This window comes from Labrus bergylta, chromosome 14 (assembly GCF_963930695.1).
Source record: "Labrus bergylta chromosome 14, fLabBer1.1, whole genome shotgun sequence".
NCBI lineage: Eukaryota > Metazoa > Chordata > Actinopteri > Labriformes > Labridae > Labrus > Labrus bergylta.
The window spans coordinates 5,481,602-5,501,783 of NC_089208.1; the positions used below are offsets into that span (position 1 = coordinate 5,481,602).

At 38.4% G+C, this 20,182-nt stretch overlaps 2 protein-coding genes across 2 annotated transcripts; both read left to right on the forward strand.

Moving 5' to 3' along the window:
- Positions 1-1,402: 1,402 nt before the first annotated feature.
- On the forward strand, positions 1,403-10,518 carry psmg1 (proteasome (prosome, macropain) assembly chaperone 1). Its single transcript, XM_020640514.3, has 7 exons — positions 1,403-1,612; positions 3,254-3,357; positions 4,165-4,310; positions 6,066-6,128; positions 6,670-6,868; positions 8,205-8,335; positions 10,348-10,518. Exons 1-7 carry the CDS (start codon positions 1,494-1,496, stop codon positions 10,420-10,422), a joined length of 837 nt encoding a protein of 278 aa, XP_020496170.1. The 5' UTR covers positions 1,403-1,493; the 3' UTR covers positions 10,423-10,518.
- A 1,636-nt stretch (positions 10,519-12,154) lies between these two features.
- ccdc15 (coiled-coil domain containing 15) lies at positions 12,155-19,597 on the forward strand. The gene is made up of 10 exons (XM_065962755.1): positions 12,155-12,551; positions 13,549-13,698; positions 13,811-13,909; positions 15,187-15,303; positions 15,425-15,559; positions 16,750-16,869; positions 16,963-17,066; positions 17,397-17,597; positions 18,127-18,275; positions 18,388-19,597. The coding sequence occupies exons 1-10, from the start codon at positions 12,384-12,386 to the stop codon at positions 18,429-18,431; spliced, it is 1,287 nt and encodes a 428-aa protein (XP_065818827.1). The 5' UTR covers positions 12,155-12,383; the 3' UTR covers positions 18,432-19,597.
- The last annotated feature ends 585 nt before the right edge of the window (positions 19,598-20,182 follow it).

The following is a 20,182-nucleotide window of genomic DNA, read 5'->3' on the forward strand; positions in this document are numbered from 1 at the left end:
TTACAGCCGTGCTGATGTCATCACATTTCTGTTTGTCCCTCGTTTTCGCGGGGCACAGCTTACAGGAAGATGAATTATACAACACAATGGACAGGATGGATGGTCTGCAGTCAACTTGAGGCCAATTTGCCCTAATCTGACTTGGCTTATGTTCCCATCTAGCCATACTACTGGAGATGATCCACCAGGATCCTTTAACAATTGTGTTTTTCTGGCTGTGTTCCACACTGTAAATTATGTATAAGCACAAAGGAGCTGGAGGAATCATGTGGTATGTCAGGTTTACCCTTGATTGGCACAAGGACCAAAAATAGCAACATCAAGCATTCCTATACTAATTGTTAGTCATATTCAAGCCCCATACATTGTGTAACCACACAGCATCATGTGAATCCACCGGAGAGCCATGGCCTTAAATCATTCATTGATTTAAGCGAACAGCTCAGGCAGAAATACGTTGGACAGGCAGTACTCATGCATGCAGCCCTGGGCTTTGAGATTCCCACAGGGATTGTGAGGAGCGGCTGTTGATGCACTGCTCTGTGTTGTATGGACAGTGTGTTTGAGCTGCTCAATTGAAGGTACCTGCATTTTAAATGTTTAGTCGAATCATATTTGTTTGAATTTTTCTAATAGGATAGGTTCACGTCTTTTCATGTCTATCTTAAGTAATTATTCGTACATCATGTGTGAGTACATTGCTATCAATCGCCGTCATAATTCCTATTATTATTACATGACCCTGAAAAGATCCCCTTCAATGCAGAAATGCCTTGTGTGTGTGTGTGTGTGTGTGTGTGTGTGTGTGTGTGTGTGTGTGTGTGTGTGTGTGTGGTCATGTTTGTGCTCTAATAGGAATAGGTCAGTATATTTTTCCACTTTCCACAAGTGGAAGTGTAGATACCGTGTAATATTCTATTATTGTATTTTTTTTTATTTAACTGATGTAAATATGTTTGATTTTTAACTTCTATTTTATTTTTATTTTTAATAATTATATTCCTTTGAGCTGCTGTAATGCAAAAATTTCCCCCATGGGGGATCAATAAAGTTTATCTTTATCTTTATTTACAGTCTATGGTCAGGGATCTTCAGAGCTGCACTTTAAGTAAACACTTTTATATATCTTATATATATTTAAAATGTGCCTTTGAACTCTTGTTTATTTGTTCATTTGTTTCATTGAGTTACATTTGTATGAAATGTACTATACAAATAAATGAATTCATTTAATTAGGCTAAAGTTTTAACGCAAGGACTGCTATAGGTCTATTTTCTCAACAAATCAATCAAGCTAATTGTATCATTATCCATATTACTTATTTTATCTTGCCTTGAATTAAATTAGTTAAATATGTCAAATTCCGTTTTGAGCCTGGTAGATACTTTTATTTTGAAGGGCCGCCGGATGAAGCGGTGGATGTTGTGTCAAGCCTGCAGGTCTGCTGCATCACCAAGCTAACCTTCTCATCCCGCTGTTAAACCGAGTGATTATGGCGACGTTTTTCGGTGAAGTTTTGTCCGTGTATTCTCGGGCTGTGGAGGAAGATGAAGAGGATCTCCAAGAAAACGAAGAAGATGAACAAATCCGCAGAGAACTTGAGGAAAAGAGGTAAATAACGCGAGCCAGTTAGCATGGAGCCCGGAAGTGCTCAGTCAGACAGCATGGAGGTATTGAATTAGATAACAGTAGCTCATTTTAAGCAGTCAAGTGAAGTGCAAATTGTACTTTATATATGTAAAACTCTATGTTTGAGTTATTTAATGTTTCTATAGTTTGGTATAATGTTGTCACAGGGGTAGGCCTACTTACAGAAGCACCTCTCTGACTGGTTTCATTTTCACCGACATCATGACCGAGGATGATGATCCAGTTTGGCAGATTTCGAAGCACAGTTTGCTCCACAGTGAACCAACCTGTGGGTTAGGAGAGCTCACTGAATGTAAAGTATTGGTATTTGGCTGCTTTGCAAAACTGGACATCAAGCCTTAAATACATCTGTCAAATAAACACCTGAAACTCTGCTGCTGGCTTAGAAAACATCCACATAACGGCTCCTGCTAAACTCTCTCATCCAGGTCTACACTCCCTTTGTCCAATGAAAGGCATCTGATCCAACCTTCACAACAGGGCCCCAAATCTCAGGCTAGACTCAGAAGAAACGAATGGACCAAACTCCATTCAATCTGCAGAGTCCCTTTGCACCTTTAAGAAAAAGCTTAAGACCCAAGTTTTTTTTTTTTTAGATTTTTTTGTGCCTTTATTGTAGAGATAGGATCGTGGATCGAGTCGGAAATCAGGGAAAGAAGTCATTTAGGATACCTTTCTGATAGAACAGGACAGCTGTCATTAAACGTAACGCATGAACACCAAGATCCCCCCCCCCTCCCCCCACGCTGTAAACCTACGGGAAACACTGGTACACACAGAGCAGCTGGTTAAGATAACATAAGATATACTTTATTCATCCCAGCAGGGAAATGTAGGTGTTCCAGCAGCCAGCATACATACAAACACACAACATGAGCCCACAATTCAGTTCGATATATAAAATATATATATATATATATATATATATATATATATTGCCATTCTTTTCAGATTCATCTTCACTTTCTCCTGAAGCTCAAATGTGTGCACTAAACTGATCAGACTTTTCCACACCCCCACGGAGTGAGTCTTTGGCTTCATGACCTGGTTTGGTAACCCTTCAATCAGAGACTAGACCAGGTTGCAACACATCATTCAAGTTACCTTAGTGATCATTGGTGTTAAACTACCTGATCTGTCTCTTGAGCAACACATGAGACTTAAGACACTTTGACATCCTCATCTTTGGAGAGTTTGAGCTTCTGCAATCAGGCAGGAGATACAGACTACAAAAGACAACAAATCTAAAATTATTTTATGGCTTAGGCCACCAAACTACTGAATTATAATAATGAACCAGTATAGACTATTTCCTGTTTAGTTCTGATGCCTCATGGTTTAAATATTGGTTTTATTGGTGGATTCAATGACAGTTTTATTTACTTGTTGTGTCCTGTTGCCTCTTGTTGTAATCTTGTGATGATGTATTTAATGTTTTATGTTGTTTGTAATGTCTGAGTCCAGGTGCCTGTGTTTTTACCTCGTTTTCTCGTTTCCCGTTTTTACCTGGCTGCGAAACGAATGTCCCCTCAGAGAATAAAGTGATGAATTTAAAGCTGAAACTGTCCCTCCTTCTCTTCCCCACTTGTAACTGTTCACCAGGGAGGTTCATCTTCAGTGGAGCCCTGAAGTCTCAGAGTCCTTGAAGTCCGGAAACAAGTTGCAGTGTACAGACTTCATCCTCGCTGTGGGACACAATGCTGCCCGTAAGTGGCTGCCAGCAGCTTCCAGAGATTTGCTAAAGCTGTTAAAAGGCCTTTATAACTGCACACAGAATGACAGTACTGATACAACAATACTTCGATGGTTGATAACCGATCTTTTAGAGAAGGATTTAAAAAATGTTAATATATACATCACATCAAGATCTAATGGGATTATGGATACTTAGAACTTGTGTCCAAATGTTAAACTCCTTAAAATTGTTTTTTTTTTTTTTAAATCTCTTCGCTGGGATGCAATTAAGAAATAAACCTGTATATGATTTTATAATGAACAGTTTTTTTTAGTCTATAACATTCCTGCAAAATGATTTGGTAAAGTGTAAGAGAACGTTTTCAGTTTCCTGGTTTTGTCCGTCTTAAAGTGTGAAACACAAACCGGTTCAGTGAAGCATCACATAAGGTGGATATAAAGCAGGAAATCTGAAAGTTGAGAAGCTGAACCCAACCCCTGATTGGCATTTATGCTTAAAATCAATAATGTTTAATCATAGTAGTTGCAAATTAATTTTCTTTTAGTTGATTAATCCATTTATAGCTTCAGCTCTGATGAAAGTATTTACAGCGGTATAAATGTCTTCTGTGAAAAAAGGTCTGTAGTTTAAATGCATATCTGTCTGAATCCTCACAGATCATACTATAACGTCTGTTACATATTGTAAACAGCAACTTGTGTATATTCATTTCTTACAACGTCACCATGTTAAATAAGAAAAGTGAAAAAAAAGAAGAAAAAAAAGCCCCTGTCATACATGAGCTGCTGGTGAATACTGAGAGGGTCTGTCTTCGCAGGGTTTCTGTCAGTGTACGTTCTCACCTCTGCGAACTGGGACGCAGTGGGACATGCATCAGTGTGGAACGAGAGGAGCCGGGCTGTATCTGGGCAAACCAGCGAGGAGTCGGCGTGTGTTTTCTACAGACAGAAGGACAACCCATCAGTGAGTGACACACAGAGAACAACACCATGTGTTACTATTTGATTAATGTCACAGAAAGCACACAAAGTGTTGCAAACTCGATAATTGTTTGGTTTAACGACTTTGTTCCTGATCTTCGATTTGAATAGTCTCACATTAAGAGCCCATTACAGCGCCCGAACCACGTTCATTATCACGCTACAACCCAGTGACAAATAATAATAACCCGAATATACTGGAGAAATATCAGGAAGCAGATGGTTCCAATGACAAACAGAATCCATCTTAAAAACAATAATAGTTTGTTGAATGACCGCATCAATCCAACGCTTGTTTTTCATGCTTACATGATATCTTAATAGTTCTGATGGTACCAAAATCATTTGAAGAACAAAACTCCACTTCAGCCACAAAAGTTGTAAAGTAGGACATAACACAGAGGAATAATGATCCCCGGGAACCTGGTGTCTCTAACATAAACTTTCAGAGTTATAACGGAGCAGTCTCGTGTTTGTGTGTTTTTCTATCAGCCTGGTGTCTTTTGCACGTGATTCAATCAAGATAAACACAGTGTATGGCCCTGTTAGATAGCACTGCCCTGCTGAGGAAGCTTCAGATTTATCACACAGCCTTCAGATGGCTGCAGAGTTAATGAACTGAGGAAGAAGTCTTTTATACTCTATAAAGCAGCTGTGGACTAGAAATACTGTAGCCATAACACATTAATTTACACAGCACTGATTTACTGAAATGCAAGTTATCACAGCCTTCAATTTAAAGCTAATATAAATGCATCTATAAGTTCTGTTTTGTGAACATTGTCTGGGTCGTTTTCGCCTGAATTAACAGGGATGGTGTTAGGGCCGTCCAAAGGAGAGGGGAAAAGACGAGTGGAGAAGAAGAGGCCTGGTTAGATATGTACGGGAATATTGGGGTCTTGTACCATAGTTATCTTAGAGCTAGATTAAATCTGCAGCCCCTCAGCACATCAAGGATGAGTCGATTTAATTGATCATGAGACAATTAAACAACAATAATTTTAAAATTGATCAATTTTAATTCAGACAAAATACCAAATGTTTTATTTTCAAGGTCCTCAAAGGCCAAAAAAGCAATTAATCATTTCTTATTTATCAAAACAAATGTTGTATAAACTAGAGCACTAATGACTCTGCTGATAATCTGCTTATATATTGATAATGAAATAAAAAATAGATAAGTGAAATTGATAATTTATCTATTGAGACATGAATCTTTCCCAACAGCACCCACATGATTTGAGTTTTTTTTTTTTTTTTTTTTGAATGAATATTATTATAAAGTATTATACGACACCTGAGGTGTATTTTACAAGTATCGAGTTTCCTTTGTTGACCACTTGGTAACTTTCCTTTAGATGTTCTTTTTAAATGTATATCATCGATGCACTCACACCCATTTTCACCCCAAAACAACACCTTGCTTTACTGTATGTTCCCACTCTTGGAAGAAACGCTCCCACTTAGTGTATCTAACCTACTCCAGTGTGATGTGCCAACTAGCAGCGTAAATTTAAAGGTCAGAAAAAGATGAAATTGTTGGAGCCATGTTTGAGCTAGTCTCAGTGCCAGAATGAAAAAAAGAGCTCTGTGTTGCTTATTCCTTTCAGTTGTGATCCAGCCGTATCATCAGCATGTCTTGTCTTTGAGTGGCACTTGTATTTTGTGTAGGCAAATATAAATCCGTCTTTAATCCACAAATGGTTCATGAAGTGTCTACTGCATTTCTTTCCCTCAGGTTTTAATATGCCAAGTGACGTGCTACATCGCAGAGGACCAGCTTTTTCAGTGGACTGAAAGGGTAAGTGTTATTCAACATCATCAGTCGGATGCCGATAAGAGTAAACTATGTTGTAATGCACGTGGATTCAGGGCGGGTTTACTACATGAGCGTGCAGACAGATGGCAGATTTAACCATTCACAATGTTTCTTCAGCATTGTTATAAGAGGAGGACTTTTTGGATCTGTTTATATCTGTTAAAAACACAACGTGATTGAACATGCATACAAAGTTTCATAATTATTCGTTTTGCTTAAACACAAATCTTATGTAGCTCATTTGAAGTCAACATCTTGAGTCTGTGTTCTTGTGTGTACACTCAGTTGCCACCCTAAGTACCTTAATGAAATTATCTAATGGACCGCTTTGAATTGAAGACTGTTTTGTTCTGGGGCGATAGAAGGGATCCAAGAAACTGTCAAACAAGTTTAGAAATGTTATCGGTCTATTATTTGGCTCATTAAAAGAGTTGTTTTCCACGTAGTAAAATTATAATGGCAGGATTCAAACTTTGGTTTGTAAAACATTTAAGGTGACGTGTTGGTTCTCTTCCTCTTGTAGGTGTTTGAATGTCTGCAGCTCAGAGAGCTCAACGTGACAGTGTTGTCAGACAGCTCTGTGGCTGAGTACAAGACAGCAGACTATCTGTGCTGTAGCTCCGCCCCCTTCCTGCGCTCTCTCCACACAGGTGCTTTCAGTGGTAAGCCTGTCTGCCAGTCACTGGAGCAACCCAACATAGTTACTGGACTCCCAGCTGCAGGTACTTCTATTTGAATTGTTGTGTCACATTGTTACATAACTTGGCCTCCCCTGGCTAGATGCTTTTTTGTCTTCTTTCACATTTTACAGGCACAAAAAAGCTGTGGACTCTTAGAGGCTGCATGACTCAGCTTTCCTCGTCTTTCGCCTGCCTGACATACTGCCTGCATGTTTATGAGTTTAAGTTAGACATTTCTTTAAAAGTTGTTCTTAAGTTGGAGAAACAGCTTTCGCTTTGACGATCCGTTCCATTCATGCAGTACGTCTGGTTTCTGTAGACCTTTCAGTTTAGTGTCATTAAGGGATGAAGGCACAGGATCCCAGCATGCATTGGGAGAGAGGCAGAAAAGTCCCCATGAAAAGGAACCTCAAGTATCCAACTGTTGTGATGTATATCCAACTGAAACGGGATAGAACCAATCACGAGATAGGAGGCGGGACATAAAGTTAAAATGTATTTGATTGGATCGTTAGCTGCGACAACGTTTTTAAAATTGGTTGGACGTTAGTAAACGCCCCTTGGTGCAGGATGAGTCATCAGACATTTTAAAGGTTTTACAAGAAGATAAAAATAGTTATTTTGATAATTCTTCATTCTTCATTTGGCAGATAAATTCATGTTTATCTCAGGAACTCTGGATTAAAACTGGGAAAATGTTGTTTTTTTCCATTTCCTAAGGACTCACTGTAAGGTGTTCTATTAAAACAACAAGAGACATCACACATTTCACACATTTAGCAGAGACGAGACATCACAATGCAGACCTTCTTCTCAGTGTGTGAACCATACTCACAATGCATTAATGAACTAAAACACTGAAATGTTACACAGTCCAATACAGCAAACTACCGTTACTGTGAAGTTAATGAAAAAGTTAAAATGATACATTTTGGTGTTGGGATCTTTAACTGTTTGTGTGTGTGCATATATCCAATTTTATTTGGATTTGAGTTTGAGTGTCCTTGAGCAAAACACTTCAACATTTCTCCTGGTGTGTGAGTGTGTGTGTGTGTGTGTGTGTGAGTGAGTGTGTGTGTGTGTGTGTGTGTGTGGAGAGGCTGTAAGTCTCTTTGTATTACATCGTCTGCCAACTGAATGAGTTGTGGGGCCATTAGGCTCCTCTCCACTCACCGAGCACACACAGTCCTGCATCCTGATTTAGTCATTTTGGTGCTAGTGCACTTAAAGACGCTGAAAGTCCAAACAAACAGATGTCTTGTGGGGATGAAGAGGCGGAGCCAGTAGCACTAAGGACTGCCAGTTTAAACACCTGTCCACTCATTATTGATCCTCATTGTGTCACTGTGTAGTCTCATTCTTATTCTGTTTTTATCAGTGCTGAACCACTGCGAGGTCCACCGCATCGCCACTGTTGTTTACCAGTGCTACAGTGATGTCATTGGCCCTGACTCTGTCACCATGGAGACCTACAAGCCTGCACTAACTAAGCTTGGCAAGTCCATCCAGGTGAGCTGCATTTCTTTTTTATAGGAAGCTTTTTTGAAAGGTCAGAGTGTTCAGGGAAGAGGATGAAATCAGAAGCTCTGCTCAAAGTTTAGGGACTTGAGACAGGAAGTTTTTTCCCTCATCTCTGTTTCTATTTTAGGATATTTGAACTACACTCAGCACAACTTAACTTAATAAACTCGTACAATCTACTATGATTAAATACAGTTATTATAAGACGATGAAACTTGTAATTGATCAATTATTGTTGACACTGTCAGAAGGTAATAATCATTTGTAATTTCATTTTGTACCGGTGTGAAAACATGTTTCTAACATCTTGCCCCTCTCGTGCATGTAAACGTGCAAACAGAGATGTAGTTAATCAAAACCTTGAATTGAATCCTCTGTGACGGTGTCAGCTACCACTGAACATTATTATTTTCATGACAGAGCTTTCCTTTTGGTTGACATGAGATTGTACGAGTGTTACTAATATAGTGGTAGGAGGGCGGGTGTGTTTCACTTATTGTTTCTGACACTTTGCCACCGTTGCCATGGAGAAAAAGCCAGTTGGAGGCACTAATTAGTGCCGCAGTGAATTCAAAGTGCTTCATTGTTGAAATTGTCTCATAATCGCACCAACATCCCTGAATTCCTCCAAAGAATTAACCAGACAAAAAGTTAATTATTTTTAACTGCATTTTTTATTTCAGTTTTCTCGGCAGTGTGACATCATCAATTTCGGAAAAATGTCTTCCAGAAAGTTACCTACTTTAGCCTTTTATTTGTAATTAAACTTCACAATACACATTTTTATCGGCATGATCTTTTTAGTTATCAAAGAATCTGTTTTTTTTTATACTGTTAAACTTCTGAAGTGATGATTCAAGTAGAAGAATTAACAGTCAACTGGTTAAATGCTCCATCTATGAGTCATATAAAGACGTATATAGGAAGAATTAACGAGTGTCTGAAGTAGCTGCTTCTTTCTCTCGCCTCTACTTAACATTCCCTCAGCACTTGACATTATGTAGCGTCATCTAACTTGAGAGTTGTCACTTAATGAGTGTGGGGCCAGGATCTAAGTGGAGTAGAATATTTTAAACAAATGCACTTGCTTTCGTCGGCAGAAGACTCCGCAAATAGTGTTCAATGAAATAAGTACTTTTCCATTCTGACATTGCACTGCAGCAACTTTGTCTCATGTTTAATATATTCAATGAGGAGGGTTCTCAACAATTATTTACTTCTAATGTGGGATCATTAGATGAGCTCATAAGAGCCATCTGCTATATGGTCAAAATACTGAAACAGTAAGCCGGTTTCAAACATTTAAAGATGATATAAAATAACGTTTGTCAATATCTACTGATGCCTGTTTCCATAACAACACAATGTATGCTGGATAGTATGAAGGTCTCTCTTTAAACTCCTTAAAGGCAGTAGAAGTTTTGAGAGTATTTCCACATAACTCAACAAGGTGAAGGGAAAGAACACAAGGTATAATTAAATCTTCACTTAAAGGTTGAGTCAGTAGAAATGTTTGTTGCAAGCTTAAAAAAAAAGCTTCAGTCTCGTTTTGAAACAAGCTTTATACGCTTGGCATTTCCCCTCACTGTGATTAGCCTTTATTCTCTCTGCTTTGCCGCTACGTCTGCATCATATTCGCTGGTTTGAATCATGTCTTATCTAAACTAAACTGTATCCACTTCTAAATTCACCTGCCAGCTGTCGCTGGCTGGGGGGAAACATCCACTCGACTCAACCAAAACAAAACATGAAAATCCAGAGGCAGAGGACAGGGTCTCTGCAGACTCAGTCAACACAGCACATGTGCAGAGGCCCATAAGTGATGATTAAGCAGCTTGACTTTTGTATAAGTCTATTTTTTATTTTTTAGGGGAAAGATACTGACTCTAAACATCTAAAATGTTTTCCCATTTTTCTCTCTCTCTCTCTCTCTCTCTCTCTCTCTCTCTCTCTCTCTCTCTCTCTCTCTCTCTCTCTCTCTCTCTCTCTCTCTCTCTCAGCTGGACCCGTCTCCGAGCACAGACGTCCTTCGCAAGTTTGCCAGAAATAATGTTCAGAGTAATCTTTATATCTGAAAAATTGCCATGTTGCACACTGTGCAGTGAAATGTAACTCTATTTTCCTGTGGTAAAATACTGACGTTTTTTAAATAAAGACAATATTTTAAAGCCTTTTGTTTCAATGCAAGTAAGTGAGTATTTTGGTTGATTTAATTTGTTGGGTCCCAAAAGTTTCCAAACAGAGGGGAGTTATGATGTGCAAATTTTATTTTCTTCTTCTAATGTAGGATTTAAGTATTAATAAATGGATAAAGGCGTAAGGAAAGGGAACTTCAGTGCGCCTGCATCCCTTCTTTCTGCAAACCGTTCTCTTTATACTACATATGATTACTTCCAAAAATGACAAGCTGCCAGTTGTGAGTTATTAAAAAAGGAGACAGGCAGATATTCGCCTGATTTAAAGATGCTGGCAGCACGTTAAAATTCTGATCCCTATTCATGACCAAGTTCCTGCAAAACTTATAACCTCCTCAGGCTCCTAGTTTTGTATTAATAAAATATGAAATCAAGTTTCCTCAACACTGTTATCGCGTCAGCGCATTAAGCCTAGAATGACCCACATTTCCACCTGCCTCTGGTGTTGAATTTAAATTGCCTTGCCTTTAAAGTGTGAGATATTCAGGAGGCAACTCAGCATAAGAATAGAGCACTTTTATCAGTATACATACATTATATTTGAGTTTTATTGATGTTCCTGCTGCCTCTCAGCTGTGCACACGTACAGTGATGATATTGTCACACTGATGAATGCAGAGTAGGACAGCAAAGATCAAACAGTGGAGTGGGATTGAAGATTTTGCAGAAACAGTGCAGCACATGAGAGGATACAACAATACTCTTAACCCGTTAAGCTGAGTTTGTTAGGCCTCTTATGGATCTCTGATAGTGATTATTGCAAATATTAATTCAAAATACAAAGATTTACAATACTGAGGACAAGACATAAAACACCTTCCTCCCTTCTGACCTGCATCAGTCAGAAGAGTACAGTCATTTATAATCGTCAATCCCAGGACCTTTTCTTGCTGGCTGTTCCAAAAGTCAGACCTGAACTGGGGCAAAAGGCGTTAAAGTTCGCTGCTCTTTTTACTCGGAACAAATTACTAAAAGAGCTGACGCTTGACGAGCTGATCTCGCTGAATGCTTTTAAGAGGACGTTGAATGACTTGGAGGCAGACACATCTGGCTGTAGACGTCCTCCCTGATGTATTTATGCTTGTGGGGGAGCTTGACAAATATTTGCACTTTTAGATTTGTTATTTTTGAATCGTGTTGGGCGAACCTGAGGAAAGCTACAGGCTAAACACTGTTCAATAATATTATCAGTAAAGTATTTTCAGTGTGCGGCAGATTTTTTATTTTGTGTCTTTTAGTGTTTAATAATTATGCATCTTCATTAAGTTTGTATGTGAAGCTACTCGTTATTTGTCAGAAACCCTGCTGCCTGTCTTGGCCTGGACACTACTGAAAAAAAGATTTTGTAGTTTTAACCAGTTTTTTTTCCAATAAAATAAATTAAGAATTAAATTTAAGAATTAATTTATCTGAATTTAGGCAATTCCCAAAGTCTAAACTCCACTCTAAGCTTATTATACCAATATGCTGCCTATTAAAAATGACTTATGGATGAATGAATGAATTATTTTTACCTTTCTTGACTTTTCTTGCAGTTTCGCAGTGTTTCCTCCTGTCCAGATGGGGGCAGTATTGCGCCCAGTGAGGTGTTTAAAAAAACCTCAGGAAACTAGCGGAAGAGCGAAACTCAAACACAACAGTTGATGTCGTCTATGGAGGGTCTCGTCCAGAGAGCGGTGAAGGGATTTTCTCGTTAATAAGAAAGTTATGTACGTGATATATTCAAACTAATCGCTACATCGTAACGCCAATAACAATGTTTAACTACGTCAACTGTGTACTGAGAATATATCCTCTGCTGTGAGGGAGTTTATCACCACCTGTTAACGTCACTTCTGTAAATGAGTACCGGCCGCTTCACAGCTTCCAAGAGAAGCGAATTCAAAGCTCCAGTTTGCCGGAGAAATGAGCACTCAAGGGCCCACAGGGTCCTCGCCGAGAGGAACCAGGCCGTGGTGGCAGTGGGTGCCTGGGTCGAGGAGGGACAAGACTTCCCGGAGCATCCGTCTGTGAGTTTTGGCATTTCTACTCATGACTAACAACAACAACAACAACAACAACCACTGAAACTAGCTTTTAATCGGTTGCTAGGTTACCGAGGAGCCGTTAGAGACGATCATCATGCTGCATTCAGGGTCTAGGATTTTAATAGTGAAGTTTGATGTTCAGTCTTGTTTTGTTTTTTGACATTAGTATTCTTTATTTTATTATTTTATTATTAGTATTACTCTATTTCAATTTAAACCCCAATGTAGTTATGTATTTAACTGTTGTAGTTATGTATTTAACTGTTGTAGTTAGGTATTTAACTGTTGTAGTTAGGTATTTAACTAGTTTTTTTTTACTCAAAAAAAGGTTGCAAGGTTACAAGAGTTAAAGGTAATTAATGAATATTTGTATTATACACAACTTTACATGTTTACATGTTTACACAGGTCCATTTCACACAATAAAATAATAAAACATCCTTTCCTATGCCTATCCTATAAAATCCTAAATATAACACTGAACATTAACATTACAAAAAAGAAACTAAGAAAAGCAGATATACTCTAAATTAATCTAAAATTATTAATAATTTTACTCTGTAATCATTCATTATTTTGCTTTTCAAGTTTTTTTTTAACTACAGAGAACTAGGCTACTATTTAATTTCTGACTCATGACTGTGCATTAACATTTAAATATTTGTATTTAATTAATTTGGCTAAAAGGCGTATCTGAAGTTGAGTACATGTTTCTTCAACTATACTAAAGTTTAACACTTGAAAGAAGTTTCTTTACTTATTTATTGTCCATCTAAGTATGGGATTTTAAATTCCAGTTTTGCCATGGCACCCTCATAAAAGGATTTCCACAGCAAGCTGAAATGTGTAGTGATGTTCTTGAAGGTCGGAGGTGACAATGCAGCGGTGTTTGACGTGCTGATCCTTCAAAGGCACATGAATATTAAAACTTGATTTTCCCTCCGTATATCAAACAGTCTTGCCCTGTCTTTGTTTTAAGGCTCTTGCTTTGCTGACTGAAGAGATCCAGGAAGAAAAGAGGAGGGTGAGAGAGGAGAGCCTCCGACGGTTTCAGGATGAAGTACGCCACCGTGTGGCACAAACAGCTCAAATCATCAAGAAGAGGGAGCAACCTCAGGCATACTCAGGGGTATATTAACTAACAGTGAATCAGCTCATCATTTTGGTTAGACATAATCGCTCTTGTTTGTCTTTTATTGACTTCCTCTTTGTAAAACTGTGTTTATGTCTCGGTAAAACAGAAGTATCAATCCTGGAAACAGCATGTAACTACAGGTGAAAAGCTGAAGCCTGCAGGAGGTGCTGTACAACAGAGGGTGAAGGAGAGGAGCTCTCAGGAGGTGAGAGGGTATTAGAAAATGAAAGGATGCAGATTTTTAAAAGATCATTTCATGCTTTGTTTCGTAGTTTCCAGAAGACTGTAGTGAAAAGTTGGTTTTATAAAAGTTATTCCTCCTTTGCTTTGAATATTTTAGTGAATTGGTGTCCTTCCAAAATTCTCATTTGAAAGTTATTTGGAAAGAGAGCTAAAATATATGGCTGAAATCAATACCGCTGCATAAATCTAAAGATGAGTATGTGTACTTTCTATCTAGTGCTTTATTAATGCTCTAGGTGAAAGTTGCTTAGTTTCAATAAAAGGAATGTTTTGCCTCGGTGGCAACAGTCAGGGAGTGCCCCTTTTCTGCATCGATGTATTCTGTAGGGACGAGCTTGCACAAAACCCTGACCCCCTCAGACTCATCCAATGCCTTTGGGATGAAGTGGAGTGCTGAGTGTGAACAAGTCCTCATCACCCAACATCTCAGTCTGACCTCTTTGATGGTCTCTGGAGTGTGAATGGGAGCAGAGCCATGCAGCTAGCTTGGCTAGAAAAAGATATTGTGTGAAGAGTGAACAGCAGTTCCTGATCCATAGATCAAGAAAGAACGATCAACCATCACATTTGGCTCGATTTCTAACGTACAGAATATTTGAGATCTTTTGAAAACATTGTTTCTACATTAGTTTATTAACAAATAAGTAAGAATGAGTATTTCAACCATGAAATTACCTGTCAGAATAAATCTTCACCACAATGAAATTACAAACAACAATGTTTTTGAACTCCGAAAAAAAATGTCTGATATACAGTATATTTATAATATATAATACAAATCAATATAAAAAACTTCAACCATTCTATTGATTGGATTCTGTGCAGCTTGTGAAAGTAAAAAAATGATACAATATTACAAATAAATAAACTGAACATTAAACTTCATAACACAATATGAGAGTACAGACTGATGTTAAGGAAAATAAAATGTTTGGTAAAATCAATATTAGCCTATCAACTGCTGTACTATTAACATTAATATTAGCCTCAAAATGTCCAGTATTTTTTGGCTTTTATGTTTACTCTCGAGGATCAAATTCTACCCAGATCCAAAAGATGTTTTATCTTCTGTCTTCTATCATATCTGTGTAATGTAAATCATCTATATGTGATTTTACTTTCTATAGTGTGCATGTGTTGTTTGTGGCCGTCAGAATGATTGCATTGTTTCCATGTGTGAGTGTTAGAATAATGTGACAGTGATTAATCATGAGGATTATTTATTCCATGATTTTCCAGCCTGTTGAAGGCATGAGGCAGGTCCGACTCAGACTGGCCGCCTGTCGGATGGACCAGCATGGGGAAATGACGTCAGACCTTCCTGGAGGTGAATGGAACTTCTCTCCCTCCAGACATGTGAGTGCCTGTGTCTCACACTTGTTCCTCTTTTTTCATATCTTATAGTTTGCAATAATCTTGTGTGTTTCTGCACGTCCAGGGTTGAATAAAAATCATTGTTTTCCTCTGCACTCCACAGAGATCTCATGTGCTTAATGCAGATCAGGAAGTTGAAGACGAGGAGGAGGAGGAGGAGGATGACCTAGAAGATGAGGAAGAGGGAGATGATCATATCATCACCAGTCAGCACATATGCCCCCTTGTTCAGCAGAAGGTTAATGAATACTCACAGCAGCTTTGGCATCTTTACTCGTTGTTCTATCTGTGATAGCATCTTGCGTGCATTACATTATAATTCATTTCAGACAATACTGGTACAGATATTCGTCAATGCAATTGCCTTGATTCAAGCAATATGATAAGAAGGTGGGGTCTGAAAAAGAGCAATCAACATCCACATCTATACTGTAATATGTGCCTGTTGCTCTCCTCCACTAAGCACTCAGGCCTTACAGTTTTAACCCAGACACACACATTTCTGGTATTAAATCAAACATGTATAAATACTCTCAGGACTCTTAAAATTGTGATGATTGTAACTTCAGGTCGGCCTCATACTTGTTATCTATCCTTACATCTGTCAGAGTGAGAGTAGATGGTGCTAACAGATAACAGCAAAAACTCTGATGTATTCTATTACAAGCTGCTTCCAGGAATTTTCTTACATTCCTGCTTTTGACTTGACTTTGACTGAGCAATAGATTAAACCAGATTTTCTGTATCATTTCCACTGCAGGATACAGATAGATACAGGTAGATAATGAATCTGTATCAAAGTCGATTCAATTCTGACGAGCAAATATTTCAAGAACTTCTAGAAATCGTAAAGCTCTTTCAAGAGAATTCCACGTTGGTGTTTCAAATGCTAATCATAGCGTTAAGTTTGACCAAATTATACCTTTCATCTGGCCAAAATAAATTCTCAGTTCAAGAGGTACCATCCTAACAATTCCAGCTAAACAAAACTGTGTTTGCAAATGAGATATTCATGCATCACAAACCCTTAAGTGTCTTAAATTGTGTCATCTATTGTAGCTTATTAACCCACACACCCAAAGACTTCAAACTTTATGATCATGCTATGGCCCTAAAGAAGCTGACATATAAAACAAATGTGAAACTGGGTCTAGTTCTATTATACCAGAGTTTACCGTTATTAGGTTTTATTTTACCACATGACTGAAAGGATTTAAATGTACAAGGTTAAACATATATTCTTATAATTTCCATTTCCCTATAACAGCATGTGATTCACTGCTTTTCAGGCTACAAGGAACAACAACATCATAAACAGTGCTGTTTATGTCTGACTTTGTTTATGTGTACCCTTGACCTGATTTGTTAACAGGGACTTTTGATGTATAACTTTTGATCAAGTTTATTGTGTGTCTGTTTATGCTTCAGGTGAGAGGACATGTATTGATGGATTCAGACAAATCACAGCCTCATCCCGGATTCCAGACCAGCCTCAGAGTCCCACAAGTCCTGTGGCCTCTGCCTGACCAAGAAGAACAGAAGAGACAGGTAGACATCAGAACAAATTCATGAGGCCTCAACTTTACTTGTCTGAACCATGTCAGACCCAGGGATAAACATTGCACGTCCCTCTTCCTGCAGCGTCAGTCTCAGTTCCTGATGCACCGTCGTCTGTACATGAACATTGAGCGAGAGCAAGTGAAGGAGAACAAACAGCACAGGATACACCTGAAGAGGACGGCAAGGTGACGAGACAGCAGTACTTTTACTTCCTCTTAACTTAATGTGTGGATTTAGTGAGTCTGTGCCCAAAATCTGTCTTCTCTAAAGCTTTTGAAGATTACTTTTTTAGTACGAAGAAGCTCTAGTTCAGCATGATTAAGGCATTAATCTGCAACATTACTGACAAGCATCTGCAGAAAAAAAATTCCTCAGTGATTGACAGAAAATATGTCTCTATACTCTTAATGTGCAGCTAAACTAAATAACTGACATATTAAAGCAAGTTACATATGATTCTTAAACCTCGGACTCAGGGAAAATCCCACCTCAAATGCACCCTGTCTTTGCTGAAGGATCAAAGCAGAGAAAGAACAGATTCGTCTGGAGGAGGAGAGACGATTAGAGAGAGCTCGACAGCTTGCAGAGGCCAAACAGAGGCTGGAGGAGAGAGAGCTGCTGATACTGGAGAGACTGAGGCTCGAGGAGGAAGAGAGAGCTGTGGAGCTGCAGAGCAGGAGGAGGAGGAGAGAGGAGAAAGGGAAAACAGAAGCGAGGTAAAGCGAGGGTTTTTACTTCAAATACGTTATTGTAAACATTAACCAGGCGGGAACTGTAAAGGGTTTGTGAAGGCCTTCTCGCATCCTTGGGGTTCATCTGTTTGACCTGCTGCTCTCTGGGAGGCGCTACTAGTCTATCACAACTAGGAGCAACAGACTTATACCATAACTATACTGTACTTCACTATGCACTGACCCCCTGATCCCACATCCTTTCCTACACCAACAACCCAACACTATCCCACTACTTTTTATTGTTCAATAATCACATTTTATTTACATTATATGTTGGGTGATAAGGCCTTTTTTTTTGTTTTCATACCAGTGCAATATTGTTTTCTTCTGGTCAAGTCACTTGTTTTACTGTGCAATATACAATGTTATTTGTAGGTGAGTTTTCTATGCTACAGCAGATGAATGAATGTTATATCGTTATACAATGTGTAAGGACATTAAAGGCTTTTTTATTCTATTTCTTTATCTGAGCTGCTGTCCTAACTGGCATACTGTTTGTAACCCTGCGCAGGTTCATTGAGGCTCTGAAAGCTCGGATGAAAGAACGTCTGTCTCAGGAGAAGCTAGACCTCCCTCCTCTCTGCTACTGTGCGTCCTCCTTCTGGGACTCCCACCCCGACACCTGCGCTAACAACTGTGTCTTCCACAACAATCCCAAAGGTACCCACACTGCCCCATAACGCACTCTGCTCACACCACCACAGAGCTGTAAATGTAAATACATGACAACATCCAACAATGCTGTTGACAGTAGTTTTGTTATCTTCCACAGAATATGTCAAGGCCTTACATTCAACAATGTTGAGTTTGGATTGAAGGTGAATGAAGCTGATCAACTGCAGTGGACAGTGCCAGGTAGAAATGGGATACTTGCCGTCTGTTTGAGTTATCAAACTCAGTCCGATGAAAAGTTGATATTACAACAAGAATATTTAAATCCTCAAAACTGAAATGCCTCAATGATAGAAAAACTATCACATTAAACACTTTTTTCCACAAATGCACTCCTGGAATTGTCTACAGGACAGGCTGCCCCTGAAATCAGCTTCCCAGTGTGGGTTTCCTGTTCACATGCACCTCATAGTGGGAGAATTTTTCTGTTTGATCGTAGGGGTGGGGGTTGTCGTTATATCAACGATACATGCAATTGTATTCACAGTATCAAGAAAAGTGTTGAAAGGAAGTGGTGGTTTCACTACGTGCACTACGACACTTATTGGTTATGTGAAACAACACCATCCCCTCCGCACCCCCATTCACTGTGAATATTCCTGACTTTCAGCTTCTGCGTTCACACATAGGCTCGCCCCGACCACAAGAGGGTGCTGGCAGGAAAGATTCTGGGTAATTTGGGGTTAAAAAAAACAAAACCCTACATGCATCCCACCCTCAACATTTCTGAAAATGTGTTTTTGCACAGGTTTTCATACTGATGAGTACATGTGACATATGTGATCCCTCACTTTTCTAACTGTGTAACGCTGCCCACAAATCCAAGTGTTCACTTGTCTTTTAACTAAATAGATCTGTGCACACATTTCTAAAGACATTTTTATTTTTTTATTTCCTTATGTCTTCAGTGAACCCCGACCATACTCCCCCACCCCCAGCCTGAGTTACACTTTTTGTGGTAAACATGGAAAAATATATACTTTCTAAAAATCACTGTTATCACTGAAGCTTGTTAGCTTGCTGATATTAACTTCAACCTCAGATACCTATTGTGCCTCTTACAGCTTAGCTAACAGACTGTAAGAAAACATCTCATTAAGAATACTCTTTCCATGTAATTAGTAAAATGAGTTTAAATACTATTAAATACTTTATTAATGAAAATGGAATCAGGGAGGTCAGTATGTGTATAAACGTGAGAATATGCTTCTTTGTGGTTTGTTGTGTGGGAATCTTAGTTATCTGTTGTAGGTCATGTTTTTTGTTTTGCAACACTTAAAAAAATGAATTAAAAACACAACTTTTTTAAAGGTGTGTACATTTTTTTTAAATTGGTGCAATTGTCGACATAATTAGTCTTATTGAAAACTGCTGATATTCCAAATGTTGTGTTGACTTCCATAAAGTCAAAGGTTTTTGCATGAGACATAAATCACTCTCAGAAACTACTTTATTACTGCAGGTTCTCCTAACTAAACCCTGTATTGGTTTTCCTCTCTGTCTGCACCTTACTGCTCCCAGTGTTTGGTTAGTATATATTTACACTTAACATGTGTTTGTGTGCTGAATGCTCTTGTTGTTTATTGTTATTCCAATATCTATCTAACTATCTATCTATCTATATATATATATATATCTATAGATATATATATATATATATATCTATAAAAAGTACTACTTTAATTTAAATTCTAACATTCAGTTATGTTGAAATTGATTCAGGGAGTTGTTGATTCAGCTTTTTTTAAAGGTTGTTTTTGTTTTTAACTCCACTTAAATGTCATAAATATCATAAACATCCCTCTGTTTATGTAGAAAAAAAACTATTTGTAGATTTAGTGAATGTTTCATTTTACAGTGTTGCTGAATTGGTATTGAGTTTCGACCCTCATGAA

Excerpts from the sequence above, each read along its gene's own strand:
- psmg1 (XM_020640514.3), top strand. The coding sequence starts at position 1,494 with ATGGCGACGTTTTTCGGTGAAGTTTTGTCCGTGTATTCTCGGGCTGTG. Across the intron at positions 4,311-6,065 it reads GACAGAAGGACAACCCATCA|GTTTTAATATGCCAAGTGAC; the intron begins GTGAGTGACACA and ends TCTTTCCCTCAG. Across the intron at positions 8,336-10,347 it reads AGCTTGGCAAGTCCATCCAG|CTGGACCCGTCTCCGAGCAC; the intron begins GTGAGCTGCATT and ends TCTCTCTCTCAG.
- ccdc15 (XM_065962755.1), top strand. The coding sequence starts at position 12,384 with ATGAGTACCGGCCGCTTCACAGCTTCCAAGAGAAGCGAATTCAAAGCT. Across the intron at positions 13,699-13,810 it reads AACCTCAGGCATACTCAGGG|AAGTATCAATCCTGGAAACA; the intron begins GTATATTAACTA and ends TCGGTAAAACAG. Across the intron at positions 13,910-15,186 it reads AGGAGAGGAGCTCTCAGGAG|CCTGTTGAAGGCATGAGGCA; the intron begins GTGAGAGGGTAT and ends ATGATTTTCCAG.